This window comes from Rhizopus delemar, genomic scaffold (assembly GCF_000149305.1).
Source record: "Rhizopus delemar RA 99-880 supercont3.4 genomic scaffold, whole genome shotgun sequence".
NCBI lineage: Eukaryota > Fungi > Mucoromycota > Mucoromycetes > Mucorales > Rhizopodaceae > Rhizopus > Rhizopus delemar.
In genome coordinates, this window is record NW_027137830.1 from 537,800 (window position 1) to 554,480 (window position 16,681).

At 34.7% G+C, this 16,681-nt stretch overlaps 8 protein-coding genes across 8 annotated transcripts; 5 read left to right on the forward strand and 3 right to left on the reverse strand.

The window, feature by feature from the left end:
• Nucleotides 1–45: 45 nt before the first annotated feature.
• Nucleotides 46–735, reverse strand: RO3G_05718 (uncharacterized protein; the record flags this gene model as incomplete). Its single annotated transcript, XM_067660308.1, has 2 exons — nt 46–647; nt 696–735. The coding sequence occupies 2 exons, from the start codon at nt 733–735 to the stop codon at nt 46–48; spliced, it is 642 nt and encodes a 213-aa protein (XP_067516409.1).
• A 581-nt stretch (nt 736–1,316) lies between these two features.
• Nucleotides 1,317–2,771, forward strand: RO3G_05719 (ATP-dependent RNA helicase FAL1; the record flags this gene model as incomplete). Its single annotated transcript, XM_067660309.1, has 6 exons — nt 1,317–1,370; nt 1,423–1,525; nt 1,574–2,238; nt 2,297–2,412; nt 2,464–2,699; nt 2,755–2,771. 6 exons carry the CDS (start codon nt 1,317–1,319, stop codon nt 2,769–2,771), a joined length of 1,191 nt encoding a protein of 396 aa, XP_067516410.1.
• Nucleotides 2,772–2,895: 124 nt separating this feature from the next.
• RO3G_05720 (60S ribosomal protein L23) lies at nt 2,896–3,692 on the reverse strand (the record flags this gene model as incomplete). The annotated part of the gene is made up of 2 exons (XM_067660310.1): nt 2,896–3,299; nt 3,683–3,692. The coding sequence occupies 2 exons, from the start codon at nt 3,690–3,692 to the stop codon at nt 2,896–2,898; spliced, it is 414 nt and encodes a 137-aa protein (XP_067516411.1).
• Nucleotides 3,693–4,162: 470 nt separating this feature from the next.
• On the forward strand, nt 4,163–5,456 carry RO3G_05721 (cysteine synthase; the record flags this gene model as incomplete). The annotated part of the gene is made up of 5 exons (XM_067660311.1): nt 4,163–4,231; nt 4,282–4,323; nt 4,372–4,617; nt 4,669–5,320; nt 5,380–5,456. 5 exons carry the CDS (start codon nt 4,163–4,165, stop codon nt 5,454–5,456), a joined length of 1,086 nt encoding a protein of 361 aa, XP_067516412.1.
• Nucleotides 5,457–6,302: 846 nt separating this feature from the next.
• Nucleotides 6,303–7,205, forward strand: RO3G_05722 (uncharacterized protein; the record flags this gene model as incomplete). The annotated part of the gene is made up of 3 exons (XM_067660312.1): nt 6,303–6,366; nt 6,413–6,536; nt 7,022–7,205. 3 exons carry the CDS (start codon nt 6,303–6,305, stop codon nt 7,203–7,205), a joined length of 372 nt encoding a protein of 123 aa, XP_067516413.1.
• A 1,969-nt stretch (nt 7,206–9,174) lies between these two features.
• Nucleotides 9,175–11,276, reverse strand: RO3G_05723 (uncharacterized protein; the record flags this gene model as incomplete). The annotated part of the gene is made up of 9 exons (XM_067660313.1): nt 9,175–9,375; nt 9,427–9,569; nt 9,629–10,059; nt 10,119–10,240; nt 10,310–10,466; nt 10,530–10,597; nt 10,657–10,743; nt 10,816–10,959; nt 11,019–11,276. 9 exons carry the CDS (start codon nt 11,274–11,276, stop codon nt 9,175–9,177), a joined length of 1,611 nt encoding a protein of 536 aa, XP_067516414.1.
• Nucleotides 11,277–12,995: 1,719 nt separating this feature from the next.
• On the forward strand, nt 12,996–13,715 carry RO3G_05724 (uncharacterized protein; the record flags this gene model as incomplete). Its single annotated transcript, XM_067660314.1, has 1 exon — nt 12,996–13,715. The coding sequence occupies one exon, from the start codon at nt 12,996–12,998 to the stop codon at nt 13,713–13,715; it is 720 nt and encodes a 239-aa protein (XP_067516415.1).
• Nucleotides 13,716–14,667: 952 nt separating this feature from the next.
• Nucleotides 14,668–15,123, forward strand: RO3G_05725 (uncharacterized protein; the record flags this gene model as incomplete). Its single annotated transcript, XM_067660315.1, has 3 exons — nt 14,668–14,691; nt 14,813–14,874; nt 14,994–15,123. The coding sequence occupies 3 exons, from the start codon at nt 14,668–14,670 to the stop codon at nt 15,121–15,123; spliced, it is 216 nt and encodes a 71-aa protein (XP_067516416.1).
• Nucleotides 15,124–16,681: the final 1,558 nt, after the last annotated feature.

Genomic DNA, 16,681 nt, shown 5'->3' on the forward strand with positions numbered 1-16,681 from the left:
ATAATAAAAGGTCTATTTTTTTTTCTCTTAAAATGGAGGGTATTCTTATTGCTTGTATTTGAGTGCTAAATCAACAAAGAATTGATGAAGACGACTGTCACTTGTCAATTCAGGATGAAAAGCAGTGGCAAATAAATGTTCTTGAAGCACAGCAACTGCGGTTTCGGCTTCCGTTTGACCCACCTTTTGTTCCAAACGACCTACGATCTTCACTTTGGGTGACTTGATTTCTGAAATGACAGGTGCACGAATAAAGACAGCATCAAAGGGTTCATCACCAAGCAACTCGGGCAAGTGCAACATGGTTCTGAAACTTTCCTTTTGAGAACCAAACTGGTTACGGTTTACAGAGACATCCAGAGCATTAAAGAGTTGCTGACCTCCCTTTTTAGCACCATGAGCTTCTTTGGCGAGCATGATCATGCCCGCGCAAGTACCCCAAGTGGGTTTCTTTTGGACAAAAGCACGAAGAGGTTCGAGCATGTTGCAGCGTTCGGCAATAAGAGCCATCGCAGTGGATTCACCACCGGGGATGATGAGTGCATCCACTTGGTTCAATTGTTCTTCGGTACGCACAGGAATGACTTCCTTTACTTGAGGGAGTTTTTTCAAAATGTGAATGTGCTCCAAAAATGCACCTTGTAAAGCTAAAGAAATAATTAGAATTTTTCAAAAACATAACAAGCCAAACTTACCAAGAACACCAATAACGATTTGTGGGATATCAATAGACATGGCAAAAAAAAGAAAAGTAAAGATAAGAGAGAAGAGGAAAAGAAATGATCAGGATGACTCTATATTTGATGGAGCTAGTCACTTTGCTGTTTTTAATCTCCACTTGTTATTCGCACGATCTTTCATTGGTAAGTGAAGTGAAAGGAACATCCAATAGAAAGATACAAGATCAATTTTTTTTTTTTTTTCGGTTTTAAAAAATATGTCTGGTGTGATTTACATGTTCATTTATTGCGTAGTTGACATTTATTTGTTTGTCTCAAATGTGGAACAATAAGAATAAAGATCAATAAGATTAATTCCGAAAACTATAAAATTCAATGTTTTCAGTTTAGAAAGTAGACAAATATAGAATTTTTAAATGTTTCTGGTTTGCTCTCTCTCTTTTTTTTTTTTTTTTTTTGTATTCATATTCTATCTAAACTTTACTGTTTCTGTCAGCCGTTTGCAGGGGAGGATTTCCTTTTGGGGACGAATACGAAAGCCGGACTGTTTTTCCACGTCAATAGAGTCCGACTCTATTTTGTTTATATTTTTTTCTTTTTTTCTTTTCGTATTCTTTTTTTTTTACAGAAAAAAAAATGTCATTTGATCACTCAACAGACGACAAACTTGCTTTTGAAACATCAGAAACTGTACAAAACTAATATTTTGTTTCTCAAAAATAATCTGACTCATTTAATTTAGGTTCAAGTTGTTCCTACTTTTGATTCTATTGGATTAAAAGAAGATTTACTTCGTGGTATTTATGCCTACAACTTTGAAAAACCTTCAGCTATTCAACAAAGAGGTAAGCCAAGCAATAGCACTCAATACAGCAGCAATTAATACAAAATAGCCATTGTACCCATCATTAAGGGTCGTGATGTCATTGCTCAAGCCCAGTCTGGTACTGGTAAAACTGCCACTTTTTCTATTTCAGCTTTACAAACCATCGATACCACCATTCGTGAAACACAAGCCTTGATCTTATCTCCCACACGTGAATTAGCCACTCAAATCCAAAGCGTCGTCTTAGCTTTGGGTGACTACATGAATGTTCAATGTCACGCCTGTATTGGAGGTACTAGTGTTGGTGAAGATATTCGCAAGTTGGAAGGTGGTGTTCACATCGTGTCTGGTACACCTGGACGTGTGTATGACATGATTCGTCGTCGTGTGTTGCGTACTCGTAACATGAAGATGTTGATTTTGGATGAAGCTGATGAATTGTTGAATATGGGATTCAAAGATCAAATTTATGACATCTATCGTTATTTACCTCCTGGTACACAAGTAGTCTTGCTTTCGGCTACACTTCCCAATGATGTGTTGGAAATGACAAATAACTTCATGACGGATCCTATCAGAATCCTTGTGAAGCGTGATGAATTGACATTGGAAGGTATTAAACAGTTCTTTGTGGCTGTTGAACAGGAAGAATGGAAATTTGATACTTTATGTGATCTTTATGATACCTTGACAATCACTCAAGCTGTCATCTTTTGTAACCAGAAAAAGAAGGTAATAAGATTGTAAAGTGGAAGATAGAATACAATTTTGACATGTATTATGATGATAGGTGGATTGGTTGACTGAAAAGATGAGAGAAGCAAATTTCACAGTTTCTGCTATGCACGGTGAAATGCCACAAAAGGAACGTGATGCTATTATGCAAGAATTCCGTCAAGGAGCAAGGTATAAAGAGAAGAAATATCTTATATTATCCATGTACTCACCATGATTTAGTCGTGTATTGATCACAACTGATGTGTGGGCGCGTGGTATTGATGTACAGCAAGTATCTCTAGTTATCAACTATGATTTACCTTTCAACCGTGAAAACTACATTCATCGTATTGGTCGATCAGGTCGATTTGGTCGTAAGGGTGTTGCTATTAACTTTGTAAAGAATGACGATTTGAAGATTTTACGTGATATTGAACAATATTACAGTACACAAATTGATGAAATGCCAATGAACGGTAAGCATTGACTGCATATACAATTCTGAAAATATAAATTAAACCTATTTTGTAGTGACCGACCTTATTTAAAGAGATAGTTTGCAATTTTGTTTTAAAGCGTAGAAGAAAAAAAGAATAAAAAAAAATGAGAAGAACGAATGTTGTATCTTTTTTATGTTTTTGTCGCATGAAAAAACACGGTTTATTATTTCATTTAAACAACAGTACCAGAGGCAGAAGCAATACGGGGCCACAAATCAGCACATTCCTTGGCAACGGGACCAGTGATGGCAGAACCCTTCATTTCACCCTTGGGGTTAACAATGACACCAGCGTTATCTTCAAAGTAGAGGAAAACACCGTCTCTACGGCGCCAGGCCTTGCGTTGACGGACAACAACGGCGGCCAAGACCTTCTTTCTTAATTCGGGCTTACCCTTCTTGACGGTAGCAACAACCATGTCACCACAACCAGCAGCAGGTAATCTGTTCAAACGACCCTTGATGTTACGGACAGCAATAACGTACAAGTTCTTGGCACCAGAGTTATCAGCGCAGTTCATGACAGCACCAACAGGGAGACCAAGGGTCATACGGTACTTTGTGCCGGAAACACTAACTGTTTAACAAAAGGTGTTAATGTCGTCTTTGTCTCATTATCAACAAGTAGTAAAAAAAAAAAAAGAATGGAAAAGAAAGTGAACAAAGGATGTTGTTTTTCCAATTTAAATGTTGAATTCATACATGTTTCTCAGTTATTGCTTTCCTTCTTTCCTGTTTCCATCTATTTATCCTTTTCATTCTTATGAGTGTTAAACTGTGTACATATATATTGATGTGTTAAATCGTGTGTTGTATACTGTATTATAGGATGGATGGATGGATGCTTTTGATATGTTGACACATGGGATATAATATTTCTTTTCTATACATCCATTTCTCACTTTCTTTTCTCTTTCTTTCTTCTTTCTCACTCTTGTTGATTCTATTATAGATATTTACCTTTAGGCATTGCGTAGAGTTATGGATTGAGAGAGAGGGAAGTTGGATTTACAGAACGACGTTTACTTTTGCTCTCCCATACATTCACCTTGAATTATTTTGCCTTTTTTAGAAGGTCTTGTGAAACAGTTGTCCGGGATAAGATATTGACTGTCCGGTATTACCATGTTTGGAAATAATGAAATTCTTCAAGCGCATAGATCTCTTTTTCCTACCTTGAACATCATTCATTTACTATCTTTCTCGTCATCAAGACAAATTTAATGTTTCATTAAAGAAAAGTTGACGATAAGGCTCAAAAGAGTAGCCAAAGAAGTTTATGATAAAAGTATATCCAGAAACAAATCATATTTTTCTGATGAACCAATTCTTGTCAGAATAAATCGCGTCATCTGTCAAACTCCGATCACACCTTGCACCTATATATTCACACACTTGTCTCTTTTACCCTTTTTCTTAGTAATCATTCTAGTAAAAAAAATGATCAAGCCTCTTTCTTTACTCACCCGTCGTGCATTCAGTACAGTGCATCCCGGATCTCGCCCTGGTGTAAGTCAGATAGGATATAGCTGTTTTCATCATCTGATAAGTGTACTTAGATTACAAATGGATTTATTGGTGCCATTGGAAATACACCACTGGTGAGTACATTGATAGGATCGAGACATAAACTGATACGTCTTGGATAGATTCGTTTAAACAGATTGAGTGAAGAAACAGGTTCTGAAATTTTAGCCAAGGCAGAATTCATGAATCCTGGTGGTTCAGTCAAAGATCGTGCTGCGTTATTTGTTGTTAAAGATGCTGAAGAAAAAGGATTGATTCAACCTGGAGGCACAGTAGTCGAAGGAACGGCTGGCAATACTGGTATTGGATTAGCTCATGTCTGTCGTGCAAAGGGATATAAATGTGTGATTTACATGCCCAACACTCAGGTACATTGATTCAATTTCCCCTTTTTTTCTTTTTTCTAAAGAACAAGATAGTCTCAAGAAAAGATTGATTTATTACGCATGTTGGGTGCTGAAGTATACCCTGTTCCTGCCGTGGCCTTTGACAATCCAGAAAACTACAACCACCAAGCCAAACGCCATGCCGAAAGATTAGAAAACGCCGTGTGGACCAACCAGTTTGACAACACAGCGAATCGTCGTGCTCACATTGAGACCACAGGTCCCGAGATTTACGCACAAACGAATGGTGAGGTAGACGGCTTTGTGTGTGCGACAGGAACAGGTGGTTCCTTGGCAGGTACCGCTCGTTACTTGAAGGACACCAAGCCAGGCGTCAAGGTCTTTTTGGCTGACCCTCCTGGATCCGTCTTGTTCAGTTACTTTACGAGCGATCGCAAGTTGATGGACCGTGCTGGATCTTCTATTACAGAAGGTATCGGACAAGGTCGTATTACAGATAATTTAGCACCTGATGTGGACTTGATTGATGGCGCATTACATATCAAGGATGAAGATACCATTGCTATGGTGTATCGTTTGTTGGATGAAGAAGGTATTTACGTAGGTGCCTCCTCTGCATTGAACGTGGTGGCTGCTGTTGAAATGGCAAAGCAATTGGGAAAGAATAAGAAGGTTGTCACACTTTTATGTGATGGTGCTTATAGATATCAATCTCGTCTTTTCAGTAAGTTTTTTTTATTATTATTTCACTGAATGCAATTGATGGTTAATATTATCTTATAGGTCGCACATGGTTAGAATCTAAAAACTTATCCAGTGCCATCCCAGATCATCTCCAGAAATATGTTGTTTTACCTTAGAATTATAATAAGAGTCTTTTTCAAATAGATAAGATTTTCTAATAAAATGAGAATTTGAACTTTTTTTCAAACGAGAAAAAAAAAAACATATTGGTTGATTGAGAAAATATTATTTCCAAGAGAAAAAAAATCAGGGCAAAAAAAAACACGAGGTTGCCAGAATAAAGATAAAAGAGATTTGTAACTGTAATATTTAAATTCATATGCAAGAAATGAAATTTTTGTCAAGGGTGCTTTAGGAGCTACACCTCTGAGAACAGTGTGACCCAAAAGAAACAGAATGTAAGCGATTGAACATGCTGGTCAAGATCAAGTCTGCCCCTTTTAAGTGACAAACTGCAACATAGCACTGATGATCAGTCTTTTTTTTTTATTGATAAAAGCTGTCCATTGCAAATCTCCAACAGGCACACCAAATAGCTGAGAGAATACAGCAGTTGAGGGTCCGGTTGTTCTCAAACTAATTTTCCTTTTCCTTTTAATAATAAAAGAGCTGTTGTGACTTTATCTTTTTTTTTTTTTTTTTTTTTTTTTTTTTTTTTCTTTAATGGGAAAGCAAAAGAAAATAGGAGTGAATCCAAAAAATGTTCAAGCATTTGAAAGAATAAACTTTCTACATCAAGCAGCTGTCTTGATGTCAACTATTCAATATGAAAGTAAAGAAAAAAAGGACAGTACAGAAACAAAAGAATGGCAAGATCCAAGTGGCACTTTACTTGGAACAAGTCGATATTTGAACAACACATTAAAGAATATATCAGCAAAACTTGTTATTAGATTGTAAATGGCTAAAGTCGTAACAGAGAAAGTATTAATGAGCTGTTTAGAGATCCTCATCTGAAAAGAATGATTTGTAAACGATGTGATACAACACTGTTACCCTCAATCACATCCACTCACCGCATTCAATGTATGTCAATAATGCAATCTATACATTTTTTAACAGTTTACCATAGCTTCACCTGTGACAACACTTGTAACTACTTGTAAAGTATGCAAAGCTAAAAAGAGATATGCCTTTCATAATAAGGATTATGAATTATTTAATGATAAAGCAGCCATCACGGATGAAAACACTTTGTAAATAAAAAAGCACGCATTCAATTACAGTATTTAGAAATTTCCTGTTGCAAAGAAAAAAAAACATTTTGGAGTTCTTGTACTCAGTTTGTCGCCTTTTGCGGAAAGTTGATTGTAACGAGCATTTATCACGTACAATGGTATATGATGTTTTGTTGTAAAACAAAGATACATCTATGCATTGCAAACAATACAAAACCTCTTTACATATGCATTTTAAAAGGAAGCATTCATAGATTTGTATAGCATCATCGTAAAGGCTTAGTTTATCACTGAGCTCAAGTCTTCTTTGTTTTCATTGCAACTCAAAACTGCTACTACACATCAACGATATTAAATTACTATATACACCATTTGCTTAAAAAGATGGCCAACGACCCATAATCGGTGAGAATGACAATAGCCTCTCTGACATTCATATGAAAGATGAAGAGACAATGCAATTGCAGTCACTCACCACTTTTAATGGGTATAAGGACTAATAGCCCAAAACATCCCTTTCAAAAGCAACCCCAAATCACTATGCTTTCCTTTCCTCACTTTGTCACTGACGCAACATGGTATTCTTCATATCACTCTCTAACCTTTTTTAATCATCCTGATACCTTCCTTGTTGCTCATCATGTTGATATTCTTCCCCTGTTTATTTCGCTAAGAGCCATCTTATGAGCTGCAGAACACGAACCAAATCCAAGACATTTGAAATAATAAACGACCATTGACTCAAGAACAGCCATCTCTATTCCACTTGATTACAATCACAGCTGACCATAACTAGCTAAAGGATCCTTATCCACCACCCTTTTCAGCTGTCGTTCAGTCCATTTCTGTTATTTGTCTTGGAATTCTCAGTACTCCTTCCCTGGGATGATAGAGTTAGCTTTATATCGACTTATTAACTTGATAGTCGGCAGTGGGCATCCTGATGGTACGTAAAGTGGTAGTTGCACAAACTCCAGTTTTGTACACGTACCATATTCAAAATGTTTGTGATTTCATGATGTTCATAGCTACTTTCTGATAACTATTTGGTTGAAATGTTTATTAATCAATTGTTGAGAAATAAAAGGCTTCATGTTGAAAAATAAAAAAATATTACAGTTACTCATATCGATAACGTTTCAAGTGAAGCTGTTGATCGACAACACTTTGTTTCAGTTTTTTTTTTTTTTTTTTTTTTTACTGCCAAACAAAATATTGTACTGTTCAACCAAGAATGATACCTCGTTGAAAAAAATTGGATTGACAGGACTAAGTTGGATTTTCATATGCAAAACATTTTTTTTTTCACACAAAAAAAAATTAAATCTCTTGTCCTACACACGCGCGTTAGATTACTTTCATTCGTTCTTTTTGCTTATTGTTTACTGTTTTTTGAATATGAATTTGCGTTGGGATTTGAAAAATTTTGCGTTGACCTTAAAAAATATCTGCGTCAAGGTAAAGATATTTTTGCGCTGTTTAGTAATAAATTTTGCGCCAAGAGATTAGAAAAAAAATATAAATAACCCGAAAGATTGCAAGTGATTCATTACTTTTTTTCAAATATTATAACAAACATGCAAAACTTTAGTGAAAAGCAATAAAATATGGGACGCTCTTTCAATGAGGCACTTTTTTAAAATGGTATAGCCAAGAAAATTTGGGAGATTTTATGAGTAGGTGGAGGTATAAATTACAGCTTCGTATAAATTTTTTTGAGTGAAGTGGACTTTGAAAAAAAAATTGGTGTGAGCATTTAAAAAATGTTTTTTTCTTTTTCATCATTCACACAGCAGTAAGGTTGCCTTTCCTGGAAAAGGTGTTATTTTTGGATACATTAAATCAATAAAGCTAGACATTTTATATTATAATGGGTGTAAAGATCATGTTTCATTGGCTTCACTTCGAGGTTGGTTTCTTTTGCATCCACCAAAGCTTAGCTGCATCGTCTGTATTTGCTAGTGTCGCAATGAAACCACCAGAACGCTTATTGTAAAAGCTGATAGAGCCTTGTTTGTATTCAATTGCTTGCAATCTTTAATCTTGAAAATTGTGACTTTATGCGGCCATATACACTTGTTACTTGATCATGTATTTCTTGATTGATCTTCTTTTCATTCAACTTGAGCTAATCTCTTGTAACTTTCAAGTTCAGCATATCTTTGTTTAACTTGCAAAAAGTAAGTATTTCACTTCTTTCTTCTCTTTGCTTTCAATATTCCTTTGAATATTTTCTCTTCTTTCGCTTCTCTCCTTTACTTTCATCAAAAATATAATTTTTTAGAATGTTATTCGAAATCAGTATACTTTGATAAATAAGAGTTGATTTTCATAAACATGCCTTGTATTAACTGCTCTGTTTTGTAATGGCGACTGGCCATATAAAAGCTGACGAAAAAAAGAGAGAGAAAAAAATCTTCATGCTTAAACCAGAATCACAATGCAGGTAGAAAAACCAATTCTTTTTTTATCACTTGTATTGAAAAACATTCAAAAATTGAACCAACACGCTACTGGGCTTAGTCGATATATAAAATTGGTGGTTATAAAACAAATGAATTGATAAAAAAACAGATATCCAGATACAGTTAAACTTTTACATTATAAATTAAAGTCAATTAAAAAAAAAAGCCATAGCGATAAACAGCGAGAGGTTTTAATCATGGGAAGGGGAAAACATGGGACCAAGGTTTCCCAAGCCAGCACTATCTTCTTCTTTGGTCAACTTGATTATCACAGGATTTATCACATCACTGAGGGGGGTATACTTTTCTGGGTGGAAAATATACTCGGAGCTATTTGCTTGGTGTTCTTGTTTAAGGACGTTGATGTTTTCTACTGCTTTCTCAAGCAAACACTACTTACAAGATTACTTATTTTGTCTACCGTATTGAACTGTGTTTATTACCTTTGTATTCCAGCAGAATTGGACAAGTTGTTGGAGGTATACCATTCTATCTTCAAAGTCAGGTAAAATTTTAATGCAAGATTCCCTCCAAAAGTCAAACAACCCATCTTGGTATCGCACACTCCACAAGTGTAATTTGGTTTCTATCCACATATAAACAATATTAGAATTCATCACAATACCTGATAAGATAATATATTACCTGCTGCTTGAAGAAAGAAAACCTTTATCTGGCTGAATGATTCAACCGAAGCAAAAGAGTAATAATCAGCAATGCATTTAAGCATCGCGAGGATACCGAACATCCCTTTATGATTATCAAGCTTAATTTTGACTTTATCCGTATTAGAAAAATGTCCAGAAGTCTCAAGTAAAAGTAGCTCTAGGTTCTTCAATCCAAAAAGCTTTATCAAGCCATCTGTTTTATACTGGGATTTTTCATCCACAATAATTCCTGTTGCCTTTAATTGACGGCTCATACTTTCCAAGCATGGTTGTCCTTGTACAAAGTAGCCTTTGCAATTATGAATTTTGACATTTTTTCCTATTAAATCCAAATATGGCCAAACAAATGCTTGATTAAAGGCACCTTCGTTGGCATCATGGTCAAATGGGGCTTCATATCCTTTATATCTATAAAAAAATACACGGTCAATTTGTGTACATGGAATCAAAAGGAATATTTAATTTACACTTGAACAAGAAACTCTTCAAGGAATTCCAATAATTCTATGTCATCTTGCTTTAGCTTTTCACAGGTCAATATAAAGGATGAAACCCTTCTGATTTCTTTCTTGAATTGAGCTAGATCATCCTACATCAACAAATATCAAATCAGTTCATAAAGCATTTATATTGTAATTTATAAAGTGCAAATAGTTACAGTGTTAATAGCTGCATTGAGATGATCTCGTAATAACGAGGGAAGTGGGTACTTCTCAATTTCATGATTGTCCATATGTTTGTTATATAAGTTTCGATCTAGATAGGGTCTAGGGGAAATTCCCTTCCCTGATCGAATGATATTATTTGCCTCAGGGCTAATATAAAGAAAAAGTATTTTCATTAGTTTATATACATTAATTCTATGCTCTAAAATTTACCTATATGGGTGGAATGCAGCATGGTGTTCTTTAATAAACTTTAGCCATTGAATCCCGACACCAGGTTCCTAAAATAAAAAAATTATTAAGACTCCTGTTAACAGTGTTTTTTATGCAAGCAGCTTACGTGCCCTTCAAAGCTAATTTTTCTTTCATCTGATTCTTCTGAATCATCTCCGAATCCTTGATCTCCTTCACAGCTTCTCTTGTGACCCTTTTAATAAAAACAGTTGTTAAACGTTGATCAGTGTCATTAAATTGTTAAATAAACCTGGCTATTGCTTACACCATTAAATGTCGTATTATTCATAACACCGGTGTTAAAGATTCCACCTTTAATTGGACCATTAAATGTCATTCCATTATTAAAAACCTTTCTTTTTTTTGTGGCTCTCTTCGCCAAGTTAGCCTTCAATTGAGCGTTTGTTGGCTAACAACAGCAAAAAAAATTAGTTCAATGTTTTATTCAAACAATAACAAATATCTCACCTTTGCTTGCTTTGACAAATCACTAACATACTCTTTAATGACATCTGGAATTTCTTGCAAATTAGAAATCCAGTGAAGATCTTGATCATAATCGTATGCAATCTTTTTAATTTTCTTTGACTTATTCAAGTCAGAGTGAGTTTCTTCATAATACGTTTGAAAATCCCAGTTACTTGCACTGTTAGTCGCAAAGAAATAGCGAGAGCCTTCATTAATAACTGAGAGCTTGTAATCTTTATAATCGTCAGGTATATTCATTTGTTACTAGGAAACAAAAGGACACTGAAAAAAACAAAATTGGCGATTATTATCACGAACTATTTTTAGCTTCGATTTACAATTTTTTCTCAAAGCAAAATTTTTCTTTACTTTTTTTTCTTAAGAAATGATGAAAACAAAGACATCACCAAGTTCTATTGAATTATAGTAAACTAAAATGCACGATGAATAAAGTCCAAGTCCACCTTTGCCTGGAATTCCAATATAATAGGAACCATAATTTGTCAATTGATAAAGATAGGTATTTTTACATCTGTTTATTTTTGTTAGCCCTTTTTTCTTCATAAACAAACATAGCTACGCACGAGTTATATAACTTTGCGATATCTAAGGCCATGCTGTAGGACTTTGTAAGGCATGGAAGTAGTGTTAGCTGTGAACGTTCTCCGTAGGCTTGGAAGATATCCTTAGTTTCGACGCAGCTAAATGAAAAAAAGAGCTGGTTTGCTTGCTTGTCAAGTAAACTGTCTATCGAGAACGTTATGAAGAAAAATTGTAAAACTTGAATGATATCTAGGACATAGCTACGCACGAGTTATATAACTTTGCGATATCTAAGCCCATGCTGTAGGACTTTGTAAGGCATGGAAGTAGTGTTAGCTGTGAACGTTCTCCGTAGGCTTGGAAGATATCCTTAGTTTCGACGCAGCTAAATGAAAAAAAGAGCTGGTTTGCTTGCTTGTCAAGTAAACTGTCTATCGAGAACATTTTGCCTTGATATCATTCTTGTTTGATGCTTAAAAAAATAGATTTATACTTATACTAATGCTATTTTTTATACAGAAGGTTATGAAACTTTTGAATAATGATCAAGAAGAATAGAACAACCTGTGGTGAAAGTATACTTGTTATTTCAACTCAATTTTGACGTGGATGAAATAGAAAATGAAATAAATAGCAGAAATGAGGATCATATATTTCTATATATGGCATTGTTTACTTTGGTGTTTGCCTCAACACCAGTAGAATATTTTCTAATACTATGAAAACACCTAACTAACCCAGTTATAGTTCAATGAACAGCAGAAAAAGCGTACTAAAAGAAATAAAGCAACACATCGTTTGTTCCAACACCCTCTACAGTACAAACCAAGCCTTCAGTTATATATCCGATGGAATTATATTTAAAATTTCATTTATTAAATCTATAATTCAAATAAAAATTATATAACAGCCTTACACACATAGCATCTTTAATTTGTTTATTACCTCATTCTATTCAATAAGCATTTCTTTTTGTTTTGTTTTTTCAAAGTCCACTTCACTCAAAAAAATTTATACGAAGCTGTAATTTATACCTCCACCTACTCATAAAATCTCCCAAATTTTCTTGGCTATACCATTTTAAAAAAGTGCCTCATTGAAAGAGCGTCCCATATTTTATTGCTTTTCACTAAAGTTTTGCATGTTTGTTATAATATTTGAAAAAAAGTAATGAATCACTTGCAATCTTTCGGGTTATTTATATTTTTTTTCTAATCTCTTGGCGCAAAATTTATTACTAAACAGCGCAAAAATATCTTTACCTTGACGCAGATATTTTTTAAGGTCAACGCAAAATTTTTCAAATCCCAACGCAAATTCATATTCAAAAGACAGTTTTTTTTTTTCGCTTCCCCAACACTTTTGATAATTTTTTCCTTTTAAGGAAATAATTCATCATGTCCACCCACCTTCAAACCATTCAACGATTACAAAATGAACTCGCAATCGCTAATGCCAAGATACACCAGTTGCAACAGGAAAACACTTCTTTGCGGAAGCAAGTATCCTCTGAACCCACACCAACTGCAAACTCCAGTCTTCCTTCTGAATCTACCCCCCTCCTCCAAACGTCCACGCTCCCCCAGCAATGATGCTGCTCCTCCCACAACCAAGGTATCTAAGCTTCCGAAACCCAAACCCAAACACAGTTTAGCTGCTATTGCTCGGCAGTTTTCCTCTCTTATTGCTCCTTCCAGCTTCACGTTTATTCACGTTCCCATTCACCGTCGCCTCCCCATCCACCAACTCCGTGCTAACCTTCGTGAGTTGCACATTAACACACGCCGCATTCTGGATATTCCATATTCAGATCGAAATGTAGCCAGCTTCCTTATCCATACCGGTTTCGAACCTGAGCTCCGCTTTCAGCTGTACAAACACAAAATCACTATTCGTGACGACTTTGACCCTCTGAGCTCCACCATCATTCGTGATCCTACGCTTCTCAATGAATCCATTGAAAGAAAAACTAAACTTGCTCGACATGTGTTCCTCCAACGACTTGGTTCTGCTTTCCGCCGTCTCAAGGCTCCTCTTTACAACGCTGTCATTAACTACTTTCTCCAATCTGGGCTCATAGACCTCAATTTCTTGGAGTCTTTTGAACTCGCTCCCCCTTACAGCCACCACAACCCTCTCCTAGACAAGATCTAGAGTTCTTTTCTACCTCTTCCCTTCCCTTTCCTTTTTCCTTTTTGACTATCAAAAAGGTTTTTAGCACTCTCTTATCCTCTCTTTGATCTGACCCGGGCAATTTAATCCCAGAAGTGATTATGTGCTCAATTGGGTCATTTTAAATTTAAAATAAAAATATTTTTTAATCGTATCTATTTTTTTGTTCCTCAAAAAAAAAGATAGTCTCGTTAAGGTTTGCTTTTATGCGAAAATAAAAAAGAGAAAGAGATAAAGCGAAATATAAAGAGCGACAAGCTACTATGAAGGATATAGCACGTAGAATATAAATACATGAAGCTATTATGAGAGTAGAGACTACATCTATTCTATTGTTTCTATAGTTAATTAGCTGAAAAAGGAAGAGAGGAGGATGAGGTCAAACGATTAACAACAAAAATGCGTATAAATACTCTCTCTTTTTCCCTTTTTTTTTTCTTTTCTTTTCCTTGTACTTTTTTTTCTAAAAACTTTTTCTTATTAAACCAATCCACCCCCTCTTCTATTGCTTTACTCCCTTTATACTTTTCTTCTTATAAAAATCCATGACATAAAACAACTTATAAAAGGAAATCTATTTCATTTCTTTTATTACTGCGAGCGTTGAAGTACGCGTACGATGATTCATTTGTGGGAGAACAATCAACACTGATCCAGTTCTACTGGCGATGGTACTCGCTTTAATAACAGACGTTAAAATGATTTTCTTTTATTAGTATAGTACTTGACATCTACTTAACCTACTTTTAAATGTTGGAAAACGTCAATTCTGAGCCTCTTTTTATTGGCAATGATGGGATTAATTTATAAACCAAAAGTTTTTTTTTTATAAACCAAAAATCAAATGAAAAATTACTATTTTATAAAAACTCTTTACCAAACTGGTTGAGCTAATGTTTTATATAATAAAAAATAACAATATAAATCCAACACAATGGGTTTTTATTATTTTTATAATGTACAATAACAAGACTTTTTTTTTTCTATTATTTAACTTAAGAACTTGACTTCAGTGCGCATTAAGACAAATATTGAATGATTTTAGACATTACGCTGCAAAAATAGAACGCTTCACATAGCAATCCAAGATCCTTTGGAGTGATCAGGCTGTGAATAATACAAACCATAAAGTGTCCAATCAGTAAAAGACTGCAATAAGAGGGACAGGCTCTCAGATGGTTGATTTAATTTTCAAGAGGATGCCTTAAAACAAAGAGTCATCGCAAAGCGAACAAGGTCATGATGGAACATTGAAAATAGATCATCCATTGATTCAACCTCCAAGATGCAGAGGCTAAAATGGCCACTCAACTTGTTTGCACCGACTTTTGAAACTGAAGCTTGTAACGCTCGAAGGGTACTTTGCTATAGAAAGCCTGATTACGCGTAAAATACATATGTCTCATGCCTCTGTTGATTCCTTGAAATTAGGCTTTAAAACACATAATATCCATGTACGTTTGTCAAGCTTAAAATAAAGATGAAAGCTTTCTAAGCAAAAAGAAACACATCAAGATTGTCCAACCGCCCAGTAGCAAGTCAGTGACAGTCTTTGAGATGACTATTGCAAGACCATTTACCTATCATTTCCTGTGAGGATATGCTTGAAATACTTGTTATTTGCTCCATTTAAAGGTATAAGAAAGAAGAATGTTGATCTACTTTACGATTTAATCACAGTTATCTTTTGTTTGTCTTTTTATAAAGCAACCATTAAAAGAGTTGCTATAAGTATGTTGATTGCTTGTTTTGAAGATATTTTTAAACAATTATCTATCGACAGTATATGGCTCAAGAAGGCGTTGCTTACATCTGCCAAACATATACATTGGTTCTTAATGCTTTAGTTTCTTTTCTGCTTCAAATCATAGGTACAAACTAAGGGCAAGTAAATACTCCATCGAGTGATACATACTAAAATTGATATAGCAACTATTTACCTTTTCTAATATCAAATTACATTGGCATCAGATGTCTTTAGATATTAACAGTAGGATAAACCAAGAAAAGTAAATACATAAGCCTAAAGAAAGGTGATCGATCAAAGAGTTGATAAAAAAGGGGGGACAAGGGCTGATTGTATCTTTGTGTATGAATAAACTGTTTCTTTAATGAAATTGTTTTCTTAATAAAAAGAGGGGGTTCTGTTTTTATGTATTAAAATAAAGAATGCGGTCATTGTTTTCATCTCAAGTTCTTTTGTTTTTCCCAAGAAAGCTTTTAATTCAATAAATGTACATTAGCCTGGTCAAGATTTGAAAGCCAAGAAAAGTTGACCAGAGGGATCTTTTTGTATATAATTTGAAAAGGAAATGCAAAATTTTGGATTTATTTCATCCACTTTAATAAAGAGCTGGCCGATTCAAGCAAGAGATATGAAGACTGACATTTTAAACCGATCCTTCTTTCTTGTGATTACTTGGAAATAAACTCTACTTCTTCCACTTTTCTATCCACACAGTATTCTAGTAAAATTCAGCTCTAAGAAAGTAGTAGTTATCATCTTTATTATTGAGCCATTCTACAGGATGATAAAAGTGAGAACAAACATGGGTAAATGCTTCACTATCCAGAACGCGTGCTTCAACAATCTGTTGGATTTACATGTACATTTCGTCTTTTTTTTTTAAACAGTATTGTTATTAAGTCTATTTCATGACACTTTACATCGCAAATTGGAACTCAATTTCTTTTGAAAGGCTTCTTTTTAAACCTCTTTTCTCAATAAGGTATCACTGCATCATTTCTTAACTTGACAAGACAACATCTTTTTATTATAGTTGGATTGCTTTACAAATAAATTTGGATGGATCCAATCTAATTCATTCACTCATAATTATCAAATAAAAAATGATGAGCAGAATTTAACAAAGCTCGATATCCGTCGAATCATCCTGACCTGTGTTCTAACATAAAAATGGTAGTCTATTTCTATAAACCTTTGATTG